This window comes from Gigantopelta aegis, chromosome 3, assembly GCF_016097555.1.
Source record: "Gigantopelta aegis isolate Gae_Host chromosome 3, Gae_host_genome, whole genome shotgun sequence".
Classification (NCBI taxonomy): domain Eukaryota; kingdom Metazoa; phylum Mollusca; class Gastropoda; order Neomphalida; family Peltospiridae; genus Gigantopelta; species Gigantopelta aegis.
In genome coordinates, this window is record NC_054701.1 from 94,031,357 (window position 1) to 94,055,631 (window position 24,275).

Consider the following 24,275-nt stretch of genomic DNA (forward strand, 5'->3'; position numbering starts at 1 on the left):
ATAATTCCGTACAATTCTTGTTCATGTAAATGTGTATATCAAGGGGTTTTTTTTAAAGCTAGTTTTGTTTAACGACACCACTAGAGCACATAGATGTATTATTAATCATCGGCTATTGGATGTCAAACATTTAGTAATTTTTACGTATAGTCTTAGAGAGAAAACCTGCTTCATTTTTACATTAGTAGCAAGGGATCTTTTATATGCACCATACCACAGACAGAATAGCACATACCACAGCCTCTGATGTACCAGTAGTGATATTCACTTAAAGTTCACGGACAGCTCAACTGTTCGGGTCAGATATTAATATATCAATAGCTGTTAGTTAGTTAGTTAGTTAGTTAGTTAGTTAGTTAGTTAGTTAGTTAGTTAGTTAGTTAGTTAGTTAGTTAGTTAGTTAGTTAGTTAGTTAGTTAGTTAGTTAGTGCAGTGCATCGCACAGTACACTTGTTTACTGATCTACGCATTCACTGCTAGTTGGAACCGGTACCGGGATTCAAACCCAGCACCTACCAGCAACAAACCAGTAGAGTAATTGTGACTACTACTTCCTTGTGACATAACCATTACACATTAATGAAATTCTGTCTACAGAACCAAACACTGCAGAATCAGGAAACAAAATCATGAATATTTCAGACTGACATTCACAGAAATGAAACAGAGACAAAGATATCTTTTAAATGGACATTGTTCTGCGAGTAACAAGGCCAGACCATTGTTAATACATGTCTATATAAAACAGCTCCACTTGTCTTAAAGATACATATATATTTACAACCGAATAGGCCTTCCACCCATTTTATGAGATCGTCAGTTCAGTGAACATTAACGTCATTTTTTCAAATATATATTTACACAAGATGACGAAAGGTATAATATACATATTCAGTAAATATTATTATGTTAGTTTAAAGTAAAACAAACATGGAACCCGCGTTTTGAAACGTAAATGTAACAAAACTCTGTATAGTAGGTGAGATAATTTCGTTAAAAATAATACACTTTTATTTGTTAACACTGTAATGGTATATCGAAGACTCCACTAGAAGGGGCAATTGCATTCTTTTTTTAAGCAGTCAGTGCAAAAGAATATTTATTCAGTAGAACATTAACCGCTGTTTAAACAAGGAATCACTACATAATCTTGAAATATCTCAATAATCAAGTTCAAAATCAGATTCCAAATCTTTATTGACACACTTAAAACAAAACACTTTTTAAAAATCCACTTATCCTAGTCTGTTACAGAGAAGTATTAAGTACATGTAGGCGCATTGCATTAGATAAACAATATTCATTCGTGTTTGATAACCCCACAAACACCTTATCACCACTACGACCACCATACATACCTCTCAAATGTGGTACTAATTGGTCACTTTCGACAATCTCCCTCGTGGACTGATGCACGAACGAAACATTTCAAGAGGTGGTATTTCTGTTTTTAAAAAAATTGTCAAATCATTCACACGCTATGACCTCCGAAAGTTCGAACAATACCCCACCACGTGCTTCCACCCATCGTCTTGTAAGACAGTGAGGGGAGTACAGTGGTGTTAGACAAGTGGAGCTGTTCCCGCCTACACGTTAAACACTCGTTACGAGAGAGCGTGCTGGGGAGTGTACACCTGTACAAGATGATGATTCGCTCACGTCATACACTGACCCAGTTGCTCAATACGACGATCAGAACGTCAATACTTGTTTAAACAGCGTTTCGTCCACGCTATAAGTTAAGTTTATTTACCTTCAACCCGCCTCTTGTGTAGGTTGGTTATTCAGTCAGTAAAGAAAAAAGTTGTATAACTAACGGGAGTATCATAAACACGTCCAATCCTTATCTGTGTGGTATGATCTCGATTTAGCTAGATTATGTTCATACAATATTAGTTCATAATAAATTTCTGTTAGATGTATGAGTAATGCAAAGCATCTGTTAGGTCGATGCGCATTTCTGGCTTAAACGAAAATGGATTTACAAATTTGAGTTTATTTCTGAAGACATGTCGGTGAATTCAGCCCTCCAGAAATAATGTATTCCTTTCGACGACTCATACAAACAGCAGGTATGTGTTCATTTGCTAGTTTCCTTTAATTAAATTAATTGTTCTAAATATTAAGGCGACTCTTCAAAAGTTGCGTAATGTCGGCTATCCAAACCAACGTCTAACTGTGTGTGTTATGGAGCCTTGGGGCAGAGGGTTGAAGGGTATCTGTATATTTGTTGTTATTTGTTTGTATTTTTGTTTTGTTTTGTTTATTTGTTTTTTTGGTTGGTTGGTTGGTTGCTTGCTTGCTTGCTTGCTTGCTTGCTTTCATGCTTGGTTAGGATTTTTTGCTTTTTGATTGTTGGTTGCTTTGTTGTTTCTTTGTCGGGGTTCGTTGGGTTTTTTGGGACGGTTTTGTTGGTTTATTTGTTGGGATTTGTTTTTGGTTTTTTTTTTGGGGGGGGGCTTCGTACACATTCTATCTATAATGATTTGACAACGAATAACAGCCTGCTTTTTCTGATCTTTATATTGGCTTTCATATCTTTGCCAGATATTCTAGGGAAAACCACTGTTTACGCCAAATGACAGCGCGTTATCAATTTGATACTGTCAAGTTAATTATGCAAACCTGTGGATTACTTCGTAGATATGACAAAATAGATATTAAAAATTGTGAAATATGGCACTGGTAACTACGATAATACACCTCTAGTCTGCATGTATGTGTATGTGGCGTTATTGTGGTAAATAAGTCTTTTAGTTATGCTTAATCACGAACATTTAAATTAATATTTGATAATAAAATTTTAATACATTATTTCGAACATTTGACATCTAAAAATGTAGAAATAATTAAATCAGTAATACCATTAATGCTTATTTTCTTCTTTTAAAGAAAAGTAACCTCCTATCACGTAATTATAAACTCATTTCTCCGTACGTCAGAGTTCAAAGAACTTCATTGTCTTTACTTTTTCTGGCGGATATATTTATAAAAATATATCTCAAGGTTTTGGCGTAACCATGAATGATTAATTATTTTTTAATTTTCTTTATACATATATATTTTTTTCTGGACAAGAAATACTATTTTGTTGTTGTACCTAATTTAGTCCTTTTTTAATTCTTTCAGTGGCTGTTGTGTGTATCTGTGTTTGGGTGACACTACAGACAGGTGAAGCTCACGGTGATACAGGCCACAATGGGTACATCGATGTTAACTCAACTCTCATAATCAACTCTCACAATCTCACACTGGTCCCTAATAAATGTTTTGCTTTATAACGGCGTGTGAGCTTCAGTTTAATATTATGTTGGTGATCAAAATAGATATAAATACAATATATCTCTCGCTCTCTCTCTCTCTCTCTCTCTCTCTCTCTCTCTCTCTCTCTCTCTCTCTCTCTCTCTCTCTCTCTCTCTCTCTCTCACACACACACACACACATCCACACATATGCATGCATACATAACATACATACATACATACATACATACATACATACATACATGTATATACATGTATTTTGTTTTTGTATTTCTTTTAATCCGATTTCAGCTTCTTTTTTTGGGTCTGAAATGGGGTTTTTTTTTAATATTAAACTGAAATATATGCCATGCTTGTAACGGAGCATACTCCACGTACTCGTTTATATACTGTATTGAAATTTGAATGTATACCATATATATATATATATATATATATATATATATATATATCCTATAACTTACCCATGATATCCATGTCATAAACCCATGTGATAATTTACTTTATTAACCCGGTTAATAATGGTATGCAAATTTGCAAGGTCTCAAGGTAACGTGTTGCTGTGGATGGGTCATTTGCTTACAAGTCAACCAGACCCGTGTACCTGAGCGTAACGTTTTCAAAGATTTGTTTAAAATACGTGACGTCAAACTAATCCGTGATGACGTCATATTATCAATGGCGGCGACTTTAGTACTGTGATTTAGTAAAATAATAATTAAAATGTTATTTTAAAAGTGTTATAGGATAAATAGAATTCGCTACTCGTGTTTTTTAATATGTAAAATATCAACCTCGTCTAGTTAATCGGTATTTGTCTCGGCAGTCTCGACAAATACCGATTAACATAGACTCGGTTGATATTTTCCATATTAAAAAATACTCGTGACGAATCCTCTATATATCATTTAAATGTGTATGTTAGCAACTGAGTAAAATAGATGTACTGTGGGCTGGAGGCATTAAAGTTGAATAAAACACTTTTGTATTGTATTGTATATTGTATACATGTATGTGTGTATATATAAATATATGTGTGTATATGTATATATATATATATATATATATATATATATATATATATATATATATATATATATAATTATCCTATAACTTACCCATGATATCCATGTCATAAACCCATGTGATAGTTTATTTTATTAACCCGGTTAATAATGGTATGCAAATTTGCAAGGTCTCTGGGTAATGTGTTGCTGTGGATGGGTCATTTGCTTACAAGCCAACAAGACCCGTGTACCTGAGCGTAACGTTTTCAAAGATTTGTTTAAAATGCGTGACGTCAAACTAATATGTGCTAGTCGTCATGACGTCACATTATCGATGGCGGCGACTTTAGTACTGTGATTTACTATAAAAAAAAAAAAAAAATGTTATTTTAGAAGTGTTATAGGATAAATAGAATTCGCTACTCGTGTTTTTTTAATATAATATGTAAAATATCAACCTCATCTAGTTAATCGGTATTTGTCTCGGCAGAGCCTCGACAAATACCGATTAACATAGACTCGGTTGATATTTTCCATATTAAAAAATATTCGTGACGATTTCTCTCTCTCTCTCTCTCTCTCTCTCTCTCTCTCTCTCTCTCTCTCTCTCTCTCTCTCTCTCTCTCTCTCTCTCTCTCTCTCTCTTATATATGTATGTATCTATGTATATTTAATATATACACACGCAGATAAACAGACAGACACACACGGCAGATTTATATATACGCATACACACATACAGAAAGACATGCAGATATACCACACGTTATATACATGTACGTCTATTTTACTTGATGACTGATTTGTAATCGTTTTGTTTTCCAGACTAATTAATCCGTTTTCAAGCAACAGAAGTACCGTGGGGGTATGCTGCAAGTATGGAGGGCTTTTCTCTTCCTGGTTCAGCAGCTGCTGCAGAAAGATAAAGGATATCACGTACAGTAGATTTATTCACACTTATAGTCCATTGTTTATAGATTTATGAAAACTATTTTGCAAAACACGCAATTCATTTTTCTACAAGTTATTAGAATATGCACTGAAACATGTTTTACGCAGCTTTGTTTAAGAGAATTTTGGTTTGAAAACGTCGTGTTAAAACACGTGCCTGTTTATTACAGGGCATTACAAATTACATTATGTCATTTATGGTGAATCAGAACAAAAAATCCATTATCCATGATGAAAACCGTATCTCTGCACAATGCAAAGTCGAACGGGCATTTGGCAAAATAAAGATTGATTCCACGAATCTGTATCTAGTACCTCGTCTATAGGAGGACAGCTTTTACTGGAGATTTCGTCCTTCTGGCACCGTCACAAAGAGGAATGCCATTCCCAGACTAGTTTACTCAATCAAAACGTATAATCTAGTGGGGGAAAGTTTGAATGAGCATTACCAATGTGAACAACAAAACCATTGTCAGTGATCAACACTGTACCTCTGCACAATGCAGAGTCGAAGGGGCATTTGTCAAAATAGTGGTCGACTCCGTGAATCTCTCTATTTAGCGCCTCGTTTATAAACTAAAATTGTACGTTATCACAAACCCGCTAGAGACTGGATGTATTTCCGTCTTGAGAGATCTCATCTGGAATACGACAGGCAATGGTATCGACCCTTCCCGCTGTACCCTTTGGGTTATTTCCTGTTCTAACTAGGCTCCACGACTGACAAATCAAAATGTGGGTGGGTATATGTTGTCCTCTTTTCGTGAAATAAGCTTATTTAGTGACTGGATTTTTCTTATTATTCTTTTGATCATGTGTCGCAATTAATAATGCTTATATCCAATTAAGGTTCAATCACGCTGTTGTTTGTCCAGGACAGACTGTTACTGGTTTTAATGTTTAGTGCTTAGTGCCAGAGACATTAGTGTTGTTGCCTTACACGTTTGGCTTTGGGTGGGAGCCAGTACCGGTATGCGAACCCGGTACCTACCAGCCTAAAATCCGATGGTTTAACCATTACACCACCGAGGCCGGTTGTCTGACATGTAAGAGTCGCTGAATTAAAATTCTGTTCTGGTGGTGTTAAACAAACAATCGTTTGTGTCTAAAGATCTTCTGTAAAGGTCAAGTTAAATCATGTTACTTTGACAGTTTGCGTTACGTCTTGTTAGACGTCTCTCCTACACGCTTGTTTGTTTTCAGTGGTGTGTGTACCCGGCTGTGTCACGCCGAACCTGTGTTGTACAGAGGCCGGTTGAGTAACACGACAATGACGGCTACCTTACCGTACACGTGTGAGTTAACGTTCTCTGTTATTTCACTAAATAAAACATTAGATGATGCGGCCCAGTCTGTAAGAGTCAGGCACGGAGAACAGAGGCGACAGATTAAGCAAAAGATGTCGAATTTACATTCATAGAAAGAAAGGCCAATAAATAACAATGTCTTTATAAATTTTATAGTATGTATCTTCAAATCTGAAGTCATTAATGGAAACGAATTATTATATATTCTTAGAAATGTTTTGTTATTTTCACTGGTTGAAAGGAAAACATACTATGCCTATAAGTTGTAGACAAATCAACATCCACGTATAAGCCTACACCTAAACTCATCAGTTTAAAAACATGTTGTTAATATAGGCGAGTACCTGTTTGCTAATCCCATTCCAATAATTGGAAATATATATTGTTTAAAACATATTTTTGGATGTTTATATGATTATAATATTAATTAATGTTTTCTGGCTCTGTTTTAGCTTTCCTGGTGGCAGAATATACACTGACTACACACGATAACGAAATCATTCTGAGGATAGACATTAAACTCGGAGTATACAATGAGAAAAACGGTAACAGGTAAGTCTTAAAAATACTTATACATTCATTACTAAACTACTGCAATAAATCAATGACGGAATACACTTACAACATTCATGATTAATACATTTTTAATTCAAACTGACAGGCACGTTGCTGCACTCTCAAGTGGAGTAAAAGTAAAACTGGCAACCAGAGAAGATAATTAAAATAACAACTATTTAGCTAAATAATGTTTCCAACTGAGTAGCTAAAGGACGTTTTTTTCTTGTAGTTCATTATGGGTGTTGTATCATTATAACATCCCAAGAGCATTTATATGTTATGTAGGACAATACATTATCATTTTTAAACGTCTACATATCTCAGCTTCTAAAATGATATACACGTACATACATATATAGTATGTACGTTACTGTGTGGTATATCCATCACAACAGCTGGGCCGTACCCTCCGGAGGGGGGGGGGGGGGGGCAGGGAAGGGGCAGTTGCCCCCTTGAGAATCTCCTTTTTTATCTTTTTTTTTACTTCAGAAAATAGCATACACATCTCGGGGTTTAATTTGTTTCACTTGTTTATAAAAAGTAGTGAACCCCCTCCCCTAGGATTTTGATCAGGGTACGGCCCTGAACAGTATTTATTACTAACATGGTGTGCGATGTCTATGTCGCGTATTGGTGCCTAATGGCAGTATTAAATGTAAATATACTTAGCGGTATTTCCCATTTACCTTCATTTATGTGAGCGTCTCAGTTGTTTGTTGCTTGTGGGGTTGACGTTACGAACTGACATTCGAATTGCTACGGTACGAATTCTCCCAATATACACTTTGTATTTTTACTATGTGTGTACATAACAGCAGTCAGTGTCTTGTAAAATACAGAATGGTTTATGTTCGATTCCCGTTTGATTTTACTTACCGTGATTCGTTTCGTTTACTCATCACAACACTCTTTTACAGATCTCTGTTGGATTTTCTCACCTGCTTAAAAAGTTCCAGTTCCTTATCTTCACAATGTACGTTTATAGTAATCTAGACTTAATTATTGTTAAATGTCACTTTTTAAATTGTCAGTGGGTTTTTTTTTCCAAGGAATGTTTTAAGATTTTGTGGATTTGTTCCGTTTCTGATAAACAGTAAAACTATATGCTCGTATATATGATTATACTATATATTATAAGGTGGAATTACTTGAAATGGATTTATTTATTTATTTATTTATTTATTTATTTATTTATGTATTTATTTATTCCTTCATTCATTTAATATTTATATTTATTTAATAATTATATTTATTTATGTTTAGATTTCTTTCTTTCTTTCTTTCTTTATTTTATTGTTGTTGTTATTGTTGATGATGATGGCTAGGATGACAATCATATCGAACTCTTTTTTTTATATTTTGTTCAGGTATTCATAATTTAGTGATTACTTTACAAGAAGGAACAAGTATAAACTATTCAGCATCACATAACCTGACATCATCTCAAACGACGACGACAACGTCAGCGCACTCCTCTACACCAACACCTGGAGGAACAGCAACATCACCTCACACATCAACAACCACAACGTCCTTAAATTCGTCAACCTCACAAAGATTAATATCAACATCACCCACGACGTCGTTACGAAATGTAAAAACATCACAACCACTGGGATTGAAAACATCAACATATACGACGCAGTCACGATATACAGAGACATTAACAACACATACTGGATTGACATTAACGTCATCCACAACATCAGTATATGCGATAACATCAACATCACAAGCAAGAACATCAACAATGTCCACAATGTCATCTCGATCTAAAGACACCTCGACATCACAGGCATCAGTTCCAACAACGTTAACAACGTCATCAGAATTAACAAGCATGTCAAAATCGAGCGTTTTAACAGCAACAAAGTCGCCGTCGTCGTCGTCGACATCCTCAGTGTATACGTCATACACCAACACAGAGAGTGAAATAATCCCAAGCGGTAAATTTAGTTTTAACGTCAATCTCGCACTCGGCAATTTATTATTTAATAAATATTTTTAACTTAAAAAAAAAAAATAACAACAACAAAAACATGTTATATGAAATTCCTAAAACAATTTTGTTTAAATGTGAATGTATGTAAAGATAAATATATATTACGTCACACGTACGTCACAATTTGATTGAAATCACGTAAAATACTTCTTATCTGTGTTGTCTCCGATAGTAGATCTGACGTTTTGTGTCTAAGTCAGCAGTCACTGTTGGTAGTCACCAACTAACATTGGCCTTGGTCAGAACTGTTGAGGAATGATATGCAAGTGCTAAAGAACTAAGATCTAGCCCTATATTACATGTTGTTCATGTTGGTTTGGTGGTGTTTGGTAATACGGTTATAAACGTCAATATATTGATGCTCTCTTATGTATGTAACGTGTTTTCAGCCGAGGCGGCGGCCCGCCACTCCCCGTCCACCCGGATTCTGATCGGCGTCGTCGTGGGCGGAGTTCTCGCCGGCATCGTCCTCGCCTCCGTCATCATCGTGCTGTGGTGTATCCTCAGAAACAAACGGTACGGCTGTCCACGTCAGTGTCAGAGTCGTCACATTTATATGCGACTGGTTTTGTCTTGATTAATATTATGGTAATAAGGTTATTATGTAAAACGTTTACGATTCAATAAAATAAATTAAAAGGTTCTGTGAATTTGACAGTGGTTTGGAGAAAAAAGTCAATGGGATCTTATCAGTCATTGAAAACTAACATTAATACGCATTTTTGTCATTGATATTAGCAAAAAGGCATACCCTTCTTACTCTTCTCTCCCTCTCTCTCTCTCTCTCTCTCTCTCTCTCTCTCTCTCTCTCTCTCTCTCTCTCTCTCTCTCTCTCTCTCTCTCTCTCTCTCTCTCTCTCTCACTTACTCACATATAAACACACACACACGCTCATAAACACATATATGCACACACACACACGCACGCGCGCGCACATATACACACATACACCAACAGCGCATAACAACACACGCGCTCGCGGTCATATACAAAAAGCAAACATACACACACACCTCCTAAGCTAGATGTACACAACAACGAATGTCATGTATAATTTAAATCACTATAAAACTTTATATTGTGTTTCACTATCTGTCTTTCAGAAAGCCTGCTACACGAACCGAGGACAGCATCTACAATGATAATACCCCACAAAAGGTAGTAGTAAGATATCCCATACGTCACCCCATAGTCTTACAGATGGAGGTTATTTTCGTCACAAGTGTGGGCAATTCCATAAATACTGTGGAAGCTCACATTACCATTTTTAAAAATATCTTCACATACACATAACAATTATGAGACGATATTATTCTTGTAACTAACACAACAAACCGTCATTTTGTAAAGCTATCAGGAGGATATCTTCTTTAAATACTTTTTAAAATACGTGGTGTTGATCTAGACAAATCTGAATTCTTTAAACACTGGTCCTGTGGTTTGTATAAAAAACTGAATAGTTATCTGTGAAGAAGTACCATAGCTAGGTAAAGTGACACATGTCTGTATAGAAAACTGAATAGTTATCTGTGAAGAAGTACCATAGCTAGGTAAAGTGACACATGTCTGTATAGAAAACTGAATAGTTAGCTGTGAAGACGTGCCATAGCTAGGTAAAGTGACACATGTCTGTATAGAAAACTGATTAGTTAGCTGTGAAGACGTGCCATAGCTAGGTAAAGTGACACATGTCTGTATAGAAAACTGATTAGTTAGCTGTGAAGACGTGCCATAGCTAGGTAAAGTGACACATGTCAAACAAACCTGTATCAATGTCATGTACAAGTGTGGAAGTGACTGTTGAGGACAACATTTGTTTAATGTAATAAAACAAATATGTGGGAAAGTAAAAAAGTTAGTTTGTTTTATTTAATGGCTAGTGGATACAATGTAAGGACGATCAACTCACCAGTAGTGATTGGACACAGATGGTTTTAAACGTTTCGCAAAAAGTATTGGTAATTTCGAGAATCATATGGTGGATCGCATTGTGTTATGGCGTGCTCCGTCTGTCCGTTCGTCCGTAAACGTTTTCGTCATCAGATCTTGCATGCAAGTAGAACTTGGGATGGCGGTGTGTTGCGTACCATAACTACAGGCACGGCGGAAGCAAGTAGATACTTGGGGGGGGGGGGGGGGGGGGGACTGACTGTAAGATCGAGGGCGCAAAGCTCCCCCGTAAAATATATGAACTAAAATGCAATTCCCTGCATTTTACAAGTAAAGGAGCGGGACGCTTGATGCGCGGTCAGTTTGGGATCGACCCCCGTCTGTGGGCCCATTGAGCCATTTCTCAAAGGCTATATCAAAGGCCGTGGTATGTGCTATCCTGTCGTTGGGCTGGTGCATATAAAAGATCCCTAGCTACTAATGAGAAAATGTAGCGGGTTTCCTCTCTGAGACTATATGTCAAAATTACCAAATGTTTGACATGCAATAGCCGATCATTAATAAATCAATGTGCTCTAGTGGTGTCGTTAAACAAAACAAACACACTTATTATTTCTACATGTAAAATTCATCATGACAAATGCTGGTAAATCCAGCACTATTTAAGTGTATTTTTTCACGAAAATTTATCACCAATAATATATTTGATTTATAATTATTGGAGGGGCTAGAGGCCCCCTTCCCGGCTCCCCGGCTCCGCCGTGCCTGAACTAGGTCACTGCGACCTACTTTTGATGATGTATCATGTATCTCACAGGACACTTGTTTAATATTCATTTGTCTTGTAACTTTATATTATATTATGTTATTTTTTCAGACGATACCACGCCCAGTCGACAACCCGGTTTATAATTTACACTCTGAAGATTTGGCCATCACTTGGTGTAACCCTGAACTCCAGGTTACACCTACAGAGACTGACACATATACTGAGGTCCTCGGGCGGGGAAACGCGTCACGCCCTACTAGTGACGTCACGTCAGTTGTTAATGATGACGATCAAATATACGCCTCTCTCAGACAGATGGCCACGCCCAGGTTGTTTTCCTTTACTCCGCGAAGCTCAACGTCTACAACGTATGACACACTTGATCACGTGACACGTAAAGACTTAACGCCATTGGCTGTTCGCCACGCCTACAGCAGACTACGAGACGAGTTTAGTCAGTGTAGTGATAATGAAAGCAGGCGGTCAGGGGAGTACGACAGACTTAAACTGAAATAAAAAAAATAAAACAAAGGAAAACACAGACAGGAAATTAATATCATGATTTATTTATGAAGTGTTTATTTTCGACTACATAACATCAAAACATGTCTTGACACATACTGAAACATTTGACATATATTTTGTCAAATTCTAATGTGAAAAATGAAGTGTAAATATATAGGATATTGCTGTAAACTTCACTATGTGACCGATAAAATAAGCCTTGTAAAACGAGTAATATTAAGTTTATACACGTAATATATACTTAACATTATAAACTGGTGTACAAATCTACAAAATGAATTTATTCCTTTTCTTTCTTCCATACCAAGGAACGACAACTCTTTTTACAAAGAACAGCACACTGTCGAATGTTTGTGGACAATTATATATGGTGCACGTCTTCAACATTGACGACGTTCTGTGGAAATTTTTGTGAATTAACAAACCTTTTGTTAATATATATATTGTGCTAAATTAGCTTACAAAAAAATGGCAGTATAATAAGTTCCACGTGTATACATGATCACATAAGTACATGTATATAGAAAATATCATTACTGGACTTGGAAATATACGATTTTTACTGCTTCATGGATTTGTACTTGTAGACTTTACTATCTAATAAAGATATTTATGTAATGTGTACTCTATTGAACATGTGAACAAATCACACGTTATATTAAATATATTATACTAAGAATAATGGAAATTATATGACATGATATTCTATATTTTGTTAATTCTGCTATTTGGTGTAAATTATTAGTTTTATTGTACTTGTGTCCACTTTGAAGAGTTACAGGTCTCAATACTTTGTTGTCATACTATTGGCATCTTCTGGAAAAGAAGAAGAAAGCTAAATCACAGTTAAACAAGGTCAGTAATAAGGTCAAGCTAGGTTTGGTTATGTTTGTGCATTGATATTACAGTTAGAATGCTCCTATATAAAGCAGACTATTAGTAGTATGTAAACATTTATATACACGATGTCCTTTGCCTTGTAATAGAACTTTTATACACAGTATTCTCGGTTAATCACAAACTGAAAAGGATGTCCATCACAAACTGAAAAGAAGGTCCATAACAAACTGGAAACACTACACAAAATAACGTAATTAGTCTGTCTACAATCCAGTGAAAAGGTTGTACATCACAAACTGGAAACACTACACAAAATAACGTAATTAGTCTGTCTACAATTCAGTGAAAAGGTTGTACATCACAAACTGGAAACAATACACAAAATAACGTAATTAGTCTGTCTACAATCCAGTGAAAAGGTTGTACATCACAAACTGGAAACACTACACAAAATAACGTAATTAGTATGTCTACAATCCAGTGAAAAGGTTGTACGTCACAAACTGGAAACACTACACAAAATAACGTAATTAGTATGTCTACAATCCAGTGAAAAGGTTGTACATCACAAACTGGAAACACTACACAAAATAACGTAATTAGTATGTCTACAATCCAGTGAAAAGGCTGTACATCACAAACTGAAAACAATACACAAAATAACGTAATTAGTATGTCTACAATTCAGTGAAAAGGTTGTACATCACAAACTGGAAACACTACACAAAATAACGTAATTAGTATGTCTACAATTCAGTGAAAAGGTTGTACATCACAAACTGGAAACACTACACAAAATAACGTAATTAGTATGTCTACAATTCAGTGAAAAGGTTGTACATCACAAACTGGAAACACTACACAAAATAACGTAATTAGTATGTCTACAATTCAGTGAAAAGGTTGTACATCACAAACTGGAAACAATACACAAAATAACGTAATTAGTATGTCTACAATTCAGTGAAAAGGTTGTACATCACAAACTGGAAACAATACACAAAATAACGTAATTAGTCTGTCTACAATCCAGTGAAAAGGTTGTACATCACAAACTGGAAACACTACACAAAATAACGTAATTAGTATGTCTACAATCCAGTGAAAAGGTTGTACATCACAAATCGTGAAGGATGTTCATCACAATGAAAACAAGGATCCTCATAAAATTCAAAAGGTTATGTCTATCACAAAGTTTATCGCAAAACTTCCAGGATATCATCATCAATTGAAATGGATGTCTATGACAAATTGAAAAGATGTTCTGTGTAAAACGAAAATGATGTTAAAGAGATACGAACTGATGTGTACTGTCTGGTGCTGTACCTGTTTCTCATCATACATCTGTGTGGTCATCTGGCGCTGTACCTGTTTTTCATCATACTTCTGTGTGGTCATCTGGTGCTGTGCCTGTTTCTCACCATACATCTGTGTGGTCATCTGGTACTGTACCTGTTTTTCATCATACATCTGTGTGGTCATCTGGTGCTGTGCCTGTTTCTCACCATACATCTGTGTGGTCATCTGGTACTGTGCCTGTTTCTTATCATACATCTGTGTGGTCATCTGGCGCTGTACCTGTTTTTCACCATACATCTGTGTGGTCATCTGGTACTGTGCCTGTTTCTTATCATACATCTGTGTGGTCATCTGGCGCTGTACCTGTTTTTCATCATACATCTGTGTGGTCATCTGGTGCTGTGCCTGTTTCTCACCATACATCTGTGTGGTCATCTGGTGCTGTACCTGTTTCTCATCATACATCTGTGTGGTCATCTTCACGTTCCAGAACAAAATACAGCACTCTGTTTTGTGGAATGCAGTGGCTATTATTGTCATTATAGTTATAACATGCTGCAGTCTCACCTCCTGGGTTCACTATTCTGTGTACTGAGCTGCGCGGGATACTGTTTGGACACAGGTTAGTGGAATGAAGGACTGGACGCACCACTACTCCACTTGTCCTGTCTCCAGTCCGATGTTGATGTCCGCGCGAAGAGTCTCCCTGAACAACGCCAGCTTCAGCAGCACTTGGGTTTTCACTGGGAACATTGGTATAGCCAGACGAGTGGTGTCCAGTAGAAGTGGGTGTCCTGTTAGCTGACTGTCTGTCTGAGAACTGTGGACTCTGGTGACGAATGTGAACGCGAGAATACTCCTCGGCACCGCCCGGTGTCTCTGTCTTTGTGGGAACAGCTGACTGTGCAATGATGGGAACAGCTGGTTGTGTAACAATGGAAACAGCTGTACAACTATCGCTTTGACTGGCAGCAGTGTGTCGAGGAGTATCTACACAGTGATAGTAACCATCCACATCCTTCTCCCGCAGCACAGACTGAACTCCTTCCCGGTCTATCGTGCCATAATCAGTGGACGGTCTGTCTGAATCTCCCTTTGAAGTGCAAGTACCTTCATGCAAGAAACGGTCGAGTCGGTTATACATATGGCACGCTGCTGTTGTAGCTGTCGTTGTTGACGGGTAGCCCAGTGTGTTGTAGCTGCTGGAGATGACGTCCTCGGTGTTGCTGTCTGAGTCTTGGGTGGTGAGTGTGTCTACTGGACCGATCTGGGCGTAGACCGACTCCAGGGTCGGTTGGCCGTCCGAGACCATTCCGATGATGTCAGGAACAGACATCGAGTAAAACGGGTTCGCCATAGGCTGGACCTGAAATTTTAAATAGTGACGTCAGAAAGAGGCAAAATGGTGGTGGTGGTAATAAATGGAAAATGCTTGTTTTAATCATTACGGCTGTATTTTCTCACAGTTTTTAATGTTAGGTATTTTATACCAGAATAACCACACTTATAGGCATCAGAAGCTGAGGTCCTGGTGGCAAAACCCCTCCCAACATTCAAGCTGATTTGATCACAATATACGTTACTACCGCCATAGTTGAAAGGCAAATTAGTAAATGACCCACACCCAAATTTCTGACATATCCCGACTCCTATGATAATCGTATATCTAGAATTAACAACAATATATGCTAAAGCAACACAAACTTGAATTACAAAAGTCCTGTGATTCGAAGGTATTTCACATAACATTGCAACATTGAGTTGTAAATCATCGTAGACATATGTTTTCAAATGTAGCTTACATACCTTGTGTGCTGGAACCACTTCACATCTCACTTTAGAATCTCGCTTCGAACTCCTAAAAGTAAAACAAAATTAATAATATAGTGTATTTTACTTTCACTTATTTGGCCACATTCCTCAAAGTATATTAATGTAGTGTATTTGGTTTCATCTATTTGTCTACGCTCCTCAAAGTATATTAATGTATAGTATTTGGTTTCATCTATTTGTCTACGCTCCTCAAAGTATATTAATGTAGTGTATTTGGTTTCATCTATTTGTCTATGCTCCTCAAAGAACTGGAAACACAATAATCACAGCAGCATAGTTTGCTGCTCAATGATCTGGTACAAAGTTCTTGTAGGTGAAGTCTCAAGTCTTCCATGACTCCTGTGGTGTGTTCAATGCGTTTTACTGTCTAACAGTGACGTGTCTGTAAAGGTGTGTGTACCTGTTTCCTGCTCTGACCCAGCACAGGATGTCTAACAGTGACGTGTCAGTAAAGGTGTGTGTACTTGTTTCCCGCTCTGACCCAGCACAGGATGTCTAACAGTGACGTGTCAGTAAAGGTGTGTGTACCTGTTTTCCGCTCTGACCCAGCACAGGATGTCTAACAGTGACGTGTCTGTAAAGGTGTGTGTACCTGTTTTCCGCTCTGACCCAGCACATGATGTCTAACAGGGTGTATACTACCAAATCAAATCCCATAGACGACAATAGTAACATATGTGGCTAAAACACCTACCTGCAACGTATCAATCGACATAAACGCCACGGATATAAATACTACCACCCCTCACCCTTAAAGTGAATCACAAAAAAGTGGGTGTCAAGCTGCTCATTTCAGAGATAACGGGTAGCGTCTATGACTACCCTAGTTCCGCACAAAATTTGAGTACTTTTTTTTACAGGTACCCCATACATGTTCCAAGCACAAGGCTACTTGACACAGTGGTACTAGATGAAATAAAATTGCATACATTTTTAGCCCAGATGAAACTAATTATTTTTACAACCAACACACTCGCATTTATAACCAATCACAGGACTTATGGTGTTCACTTCTCTATGAAAAGCTGGGTGCACCTCGAACTTTGACCCAGCCGGAAGTTATTTGGTTTAGTACTACCAACAGTGACGTGTCAGTAAAGGTGTGTGTACCTGTTTCCCGCTCTGACCCAGCACAGGAAGATGATGACGGCGGTAAGCACAGCTCCGCCGATCAGACCGAACACCGAACCCACGACAAAGTTTACCGAGTAAATTGCTGAACGCAGGTCACGGCTAGACTCGTCTTCGTCTGAAACAGAGACGACTTCGTTAATATGAAACCTACGGCATTTGGTTGGCCTGCACAATTAGCAGTCCGTGTAACTGTAATATTCACAAATAGCACGTGTCAAACCCAAAACTAAACTATAGGTTGTTTCACACTGACCAAACGCATGGTGTGATAGGTGCCAGTATCGTGCATTCATTTGGGAGGCTTCTTTTTTTTAATTCTTAGTGATCATGTCTGGAAAAGCCACAAAGTTGAAAATGCCACATTTCACTATTAAAATATGCATCGTGCAGTTTCTTGTCAGTATAAAAATGCAATTCATATTCAAACTGTGACGTCACGTGTTAACCTGTCGGTAATTTTTATTGAATTTTGCAATAATATAAATTCATAAAATAGTAGAAAATCAAATTATTTGGATGCAATTCTTCGAGAGCAATACTCAAATTAATAAATATCTTTGGACTGCTCGTTTTAACATATATTTACCTTCTTCAAAAGCTGTTTCAATCATGAGGTCACTGAGTGTTGTTGTAGTAGTTGTAGTTGTTGTCGTGGAACTGTTCAAAGATGATGTATCTTGAGTTGACGTAGATTCTGTGTTCATGAAATCCTTGAACACTGACGTTGTACTTGTGGGTTCCAAAACAGGATGTGACGTCACAGATGTTGACATGGTTGTTGATGAAGTAACGTCAACTGTCGGCGGATCACTTGTCGACACATCAGCTGCCTGGAAGTTGACAGTTCGCGCTCCTGCTGCTGCAATCGAGTTTGTCACTTCCGGTTTCATGGCCGCCTTCAGCAGACGATCTTTCTGGAACTGGATGAGGGTGACTAGATCAGCTACACCTGAAGCAGTGAAGACAAGAAGAGTTACGTGTATTGGTCTTCGGTTTATCTACTTCCATCATGGTAAAGAAAATATTGTAAATAAATAGTTTACAAGTTGACAAGGGGCATAAAATGTTTGTGTAGAAAAAAAGACTGCATCATTTCTAACGGAGACCTTTGCCAATTCGACGAATGCGATTACGACATTGGTGATTTGTCGACTTGTCATAGGATGCTGAGGTGCTGGGACAATTATTCCTAATCTAAAACTGATCTTATCACTATCACTAACGTTCATTAAGGTTCGGATTGAACAAATATTCTGGATATCATATGTACACTGCAGCCAAACTGTTTTATACCTGGGACATATCATCAGTTACAGAATTATCGTAACCTAGGCAATCTACTTTCTTTGATTTAATAGTTAATTGACCGGTATTTCTGTTGTTGTTGTTGTTGTTGTTATTGTTGTTGTCGTTGAACGTTTTGTTGATTAGAAAAAACTATATATATTTGTGAAAAATAACTAACTTGAGACATGCTTACATTTCGTGGCATTGTCTGGATCTTTCTTAACACACTCACTGAACTCACACAGGTCTCTGAAACACGAATTAAATAATACATTAATAAATAATCACAGGACATCCAAACTCCTGTCGTCAAATGTTGTTATTATCATATTTTTGTATTTCAACTGTTATGTTTGTCTGTCTATTCATTTTGTTTGCTTATTTATTGGTTGTTTTGTCTGTTTTGTTGCTCTTGTTTTTGCATGTCTGTTGGTTAGTTGGTTAGTTGGTTGCTTGGTTTGGTTGGTGTATTGGCATGTGGTGTGTACCTCTGTGTACATTTGCCAGCAGGTCTGGCCAACCACTCCATCTCCACAGATATATTGATGTACCGCACTGCAGCCTGCACCGTCACGTTCAGAACTGAAATAAACAAACAAAAACTCAATACAGTATAAAGACAACATATTGAAGTACAGATTGTGTGGATTAAAGCAAAAATCGATTCCATCAAGGACGATACATTGTCTGCCGAGCGCTCTATCGCAAAACCGCATGTAGACAATCATGAATAACAATGAAAATTAGAATTCATAAAATACAGACAAGTACAGAGACAGTCAAAGAAATAAAGAATATAGTAAGATCATTCTACCTTGGTACTCGTTGTCTTTGACTGGGATGGTAGCTCGGAGAGTCGTGTTTCTTAGTGGCGCCCGCAGATTTAACCGTTCTACCTGACAGACGGCGGAACAGATGCCCCTACGAACAGACATCGATAGAGAATTGTAGAATTTTATGACAGGTTTAAACAGACACAGATACAACATTGTAGACTTTCTTAACATGTTTAAATATCTGCCGTATTCTTACATGCAAACACTCATCACAGACACAACAACAAAAGATGGATTTTCTTCTGAAATCTGTTTGCATCAACAAGGCAGTCAAGGTAGGCAGTTGCATCTGAATTGTTATTAACCTTTTTAACATTCACCTACTTTTAATGTTATTCAAGCTAACCATAATTTAAAACATACCTCGTACCAGCAACAATTGAAAACATTTTATCAATAATACCACTTTCAGTTATATTTTTAAGTCCAGTTTGCAAAATCATTTGTTAATTTATAAATAAAACAGCGACACTAACCTATAGTAAGAATGGTGTCTAATCTTGGAGTTTCAGATTATATTTTCGTGATTAGTTTATCCCACAACACTCTATATTTGAAACTAATAGTTTTCTAATATGTCTCTACTAATGGAAGAACCGTTTTATAAGTATCATCGATTAAAATAAATTGGAAATAACAATGTCAAACTCCATAAGCAGACGACATCGTGAATGTGCGTGAGTGTTTATATTCTACATGTTGACAATGTGTTTACAGATTGCATATACAAATAGAACATTTTAGTTCTTTCAAAACCCTTTTCCTTTTCTTTTCACGTCAAGACATGATGGAATTATTGACAGAAATTGCTTGAACGAGGTATAGTAGGTCAAATATGTTATTATACATGCCAATTTATTGTTTTACGTTTGACGTAAACGGACTATACACTATGTTTAACGAACACCAATAATTACAATAGTGAAACTAGTATTTACTTTCAAAGGGTTTATACAATGTATATATATATATATATAACAAAACAAACTAATAATATATACCACGGGTCCGCCTCTTGATCGAGACAACAGTTAGTGTTCCGAGCACGGTGCCCGGTCAGGTGAGTACAACACACAGTCAGGTGGTACGATTCTCCGTAATGTAGGTCCCTAAAATACACAACAGATCTGGTATTTAATAAAACACACACTACATAACTAGAAATACACAATTAATAGATTCCTAGACTTGTACAACAATACATCCCTAGAAATACATTGCGTTGGATCCATAAAATTACAGATTGGACTCTAAATCGGCCTACACAACCATAGACCATCATAAATTTCTACATATTAATTCACCATATTTACATAACAATAGATCCCTAGAAATACATAATACTTCCCTCAAAACACAACGATGGGCCCAAAAATACATAATGGAAATAATAATCACTAGGTCCCTATACACTAATAATTCGTTTTTATTATAATCTATGATTTAGTCATCTCTAAGATTGCGAGTAGAAATCAATATGTTCGATACATGTTATAGATGTGAACAGCGTGCTAAGATCATATGTCGTTACGCATGTATACTCTTTGTAACGGTAAACAACGATACCAATCAGTAATATCTAGGTGAGAGAAAGGTGTCTGCTAGTATGCCCTAACTATTCTCATCGTCACTAAACACTGCGCGGCTGGTCTGTGTTGACAAGATTACTTTCTCGGAATATCTCGACACACAGAACAATAAACAGCGCCGTAATTCCATCCTGCCGACTTTCACATTGTCTCTGTGCCCGGCTCTATCCACTTGTCACCGAAATAAATTCCACTGTGCGGATGTTTACCAAACTTCTAAACAAACGACGTCTACTATTAGCGCAAAAATCCCAAGTTCCTGGGCGGAAATTTGTTTATTTCTTTACATGTTAAATTAAGAAGTTTCTATTATCAGTTTAGTCATAGAAGCAAGGTCATATTATTTAAATAACTTCATTATTACGCAAATGAAGACAATTTCACTGCTAGTGTTTGGGACAAAAATTATGTTGAAACAAGCGGTATTACCATAATTCTTATTGCGTTTTGTGCAATTTATAAATAATTTATTTTTGTTTTTGGTCACGTTACGACTGCATAAATCTTCGCTAGACTTAGGCTAATACAGAAATGAGACTTTGTTTTCGTGTAAGCGTTTTTATTGGAAAACATTAAAACTATTTCCAACAATGATTTAACTTCAATAGTAATGTTTAACAATAGTAATGTTTTTGAGCAAGTTTGGGTTGTTATTCCGACAGCATTTCAGAACAACGAAGTCATTTATTCATTTAATTTGTGTAGTTATATTCAAGTAAGATTCAAGTACGCTGTCCTGGACACACAGTAAGCTATCCGTCTGTTAGTGATTAATTAGTGGTAACATATACACATACACACACAGTAAGAGAGAGAGAGAGAGACAGAGAGACAGAGAGACAGAGAGTGTGTGTGTGTGTGGGGGGGGGGGGGGGGCGTGCATTTATGAACCGTTGATACGCGTGCTGGGTGGATAGCAGTACTTGAATGCGAACCCAATATCTTCCAGCCATAAGACCAATGTTTAACCACTACGCTAATTCAGGTAGGTATGTTTCTTACTACTACTACTAGTGTTTACTTACAATTCGTCAGCTTGTATCCGTGGCAAAGATAAGAAACCATAAACTGAAATAAATAAAGTGTTACATGTATGTTATAAGCTGCAGCTATCTAACACAGTAGGATGTATGTAATATTAACTCACCTCTGTGAATCTCTCGACCCATCATTTATAAATACGGTACGAGGTGTAGAACAATATATGTGATGGGGCGATCGCTTGACATGCAGTGGGTCGCAGGATCAATCGCCCCCGGTGGACACGGGTTTTATCCCGTCCTAACCAGTACCTTATGGCTAGTATACCAAAGGCTATGATATGTACGGTCCTGTCTATAGAAAAGTGCTTAAAATTAACTTGCTATTTTATTGGTAAACAAATATTCCTTTTCGTTTCTAACATGTAACATTCGTACGACGATATCTCAGTTATCTGATAAAAAGGGCTCTGCGGGTATGTTCCTCCTACCAACAAATGTCTTAAAGGGACATTCCTGAGTTTGCTGCAATTTTTAAGATGTTATCGACTAACCAAGACTTTTTAATGATTGTAATTACATATCAAATATATTTTTCTGCATAAAATATTAGTGGCTGCATATTAAACATGTTTCTGATTGTTCTAATATTTGTACTAGGTAAATTTTATTTTATTTCCTAAAAAGGATGTTTTCGTACGTACGAAATTATTTGAAGACAAAATCCAGTTTGGCTTCTTACAAATATTAAGACGACCAGAAACACATTGAATATACAGACACTGATATTCTAAAGAAGAAAACATATTTAATATGTAAGTTTAATCGTAGAAATATTTTATTAGTGGAAACATCTTACAATGCAACAAACTCGGGAATGTCCCTTTAATCAGTTATTACATAAGGTCTACGGGCCTGCTTTGTATAGTAGGTTTCAAAGAAAACGGTTTGATTCCTTCTTAGAAAATGATGTGCATATTGATGTTGTGTTTACACTGCAGTAAAATGTTATGGCTAGTGTACAGTGCTAATATGGTTCATTATAAAAACTTACCAGTGAGGATTAAACGAAGCTCCATAGTAAAGTCAACCAGGCAAATTATTTTTAAAACCTGAAAATAAACAAAGATGAAAATCAGTTTTATTCCTTTTCAAAATCAAATACGTATAAATGTTGAAATTATCAATGATATATTATTAGTCATTAAAAAGTCATAAGTATTATATTTTTATGTGTTCTTCAAAATAAAATATTCTTTGACAATTGATATATCACTGTGGCAGTGGGTATGATTTTCTTTTTTACAAAATAATGATGTATTACCATCTCAAACAACACTGGATGCTATTGTTAATGGTACACAGCCTGTAAAAACATGGTGTGGTACCTCTGAAACTTACCGTCTCTAGCTGTGTGTGTGTGTTTTTCTCTGTACACACAGTATGCTTGTGCTTGTTTTAATTTGACTGTTTTCAAAAACTCAACCCTGTCTTGGACAGAACATTCCGGCCAAGCCAGAGGTTGTATATCCACGAACAAGTACTAGGCGTGCTTGAACAGTTCTCTGATGAAAGTATGCCAGAACACACACTCACGCACACCCAACAAAACTCAACACATTGTCTCTGTGTGAACGTATGACGCGTTAGAATTCTGATGATACTGTGTTTTTGTAAATACGTTTTTGAAACGCATCTTAGTGAATCTTTAGAATGGCTGACAAGTAAGAACACCTCAGCTGATCATTTATGTCTCATTCAGATAAGAAATGAAAATTGTAGATTATGCAGTGTTTGGTGATAAAAGTTAAATACGTAGAGTAAAATTGCACATAATAAAATGTCAAGAAATTACAACTTCAATCAAAAACCCGACTTTTAAACATGAATACCATACAATGCATCTGCACATTAAATAAGTAATAACACTAATTAGACACACCGTACATAAATACACTGTACAGAATCCATTTAGAAACAAATATAAACAAACATAACTCACAGAAGTGTATGCAATATAATGCGGTCTGTGTGTTGGTTTTGCCAGACTCCTACCCCTCGTCCGGGAGCTGACTCTCAAGTAGGTTCCAGTGAACCGGCTCCTGGTGGTATAAGCGCGGAATGAGGATGTGAAATGTCTCTCGTCGTGTCCACTTGGTCAAACACACGGAGAGCGGAGTGTGAGCGACTCACATGTTGGTGTAA

General features: G+C 36.8%; 2 protein-coding genes across 3 annotated transcripts; one reads left to right on the top strand and one right to left on the bottom strand.

The window, feature by feature from the left end:
• The first annotated feature begins 1,429 nt into the window (after window positions 1–1,429).
• LOC121369377 (mucin-5AC-like) lies at window positions 1,430–12,270 on the top strand. 2 transcript variants are annotated; one of them, XR_005957610.1, is made up of 10 exons: window positions 1,430–2,072; window positions 3,130–3,202; window positions 5,096–5,206; window positions 6,425–6,516; window positions 6,981–7,080; window positions 8,004–8,059; window positions 8,454–9,032; window positions 9,478–9,604; window positions 10,192–10,764; window positions 10,828–10,942. XR_005957610.1 is itself a non-coding variant. In XM_041494436.1 (10 exons), the coding sequence occupies exons 1-10, from the start codon at window positions 2,039–2,041 to the stop codon at window positions 12,261–12,263; spliced, it is 1,635 nt and encodes a 544-aa protein (XP_041350370.1). In that variant the 5' UTR covers window positions 1,430–2,038; the 3' UTR covers window positions 12,264–12,270. The 2 variants fall into 2 exon arrangements, 1 of the variants encoding a protein (XP_041350370.1); XM_041494436.1 differs by lacking the exon at window positions 10,828–10,942 and adding an exon at window positions 11,856–12,270 and having other exon boundaries at window positions 10,192–10,246.
• A 27-nt stretch (window positions 12,271–12,297) lies between these two features.
• On the bottom strand, window positions 12,298–24,251 carry LOC121369376 (cell wall protein DAN4-like). The gene is made up of 11 exons (XM_041494435.1): window positions 24,073–24,251; window positions 23,125–23,182; window positions 22,116–22,158; window positions 20,503–20,610; window positions 19,480–19,586; window positions 19,154–19,247; window positions 18,859–18,914; window positions 17,965–18,327; window positions 17,355–17,493; window positions 16,218–16,269; window positions 12,298–15,777 (listed from the first exon to the last, which is right to left on the bottom strand). Exons 2-11 carry the CDS (start codon window positions 23,147–23,149, stop codon window positions 14,869–14,871), a joined length of 1,896 nt encoding a protein of 631 aa, XP_041350369.1. The 5' UTR covers window positions 23,150–23,182; window positions 24,073–24,251; the 3' UTR covers window positions 12,298–14,868.
• Between the last annotated feature and the right edge of the window lie 24 nt (window positions 24,252–24,275).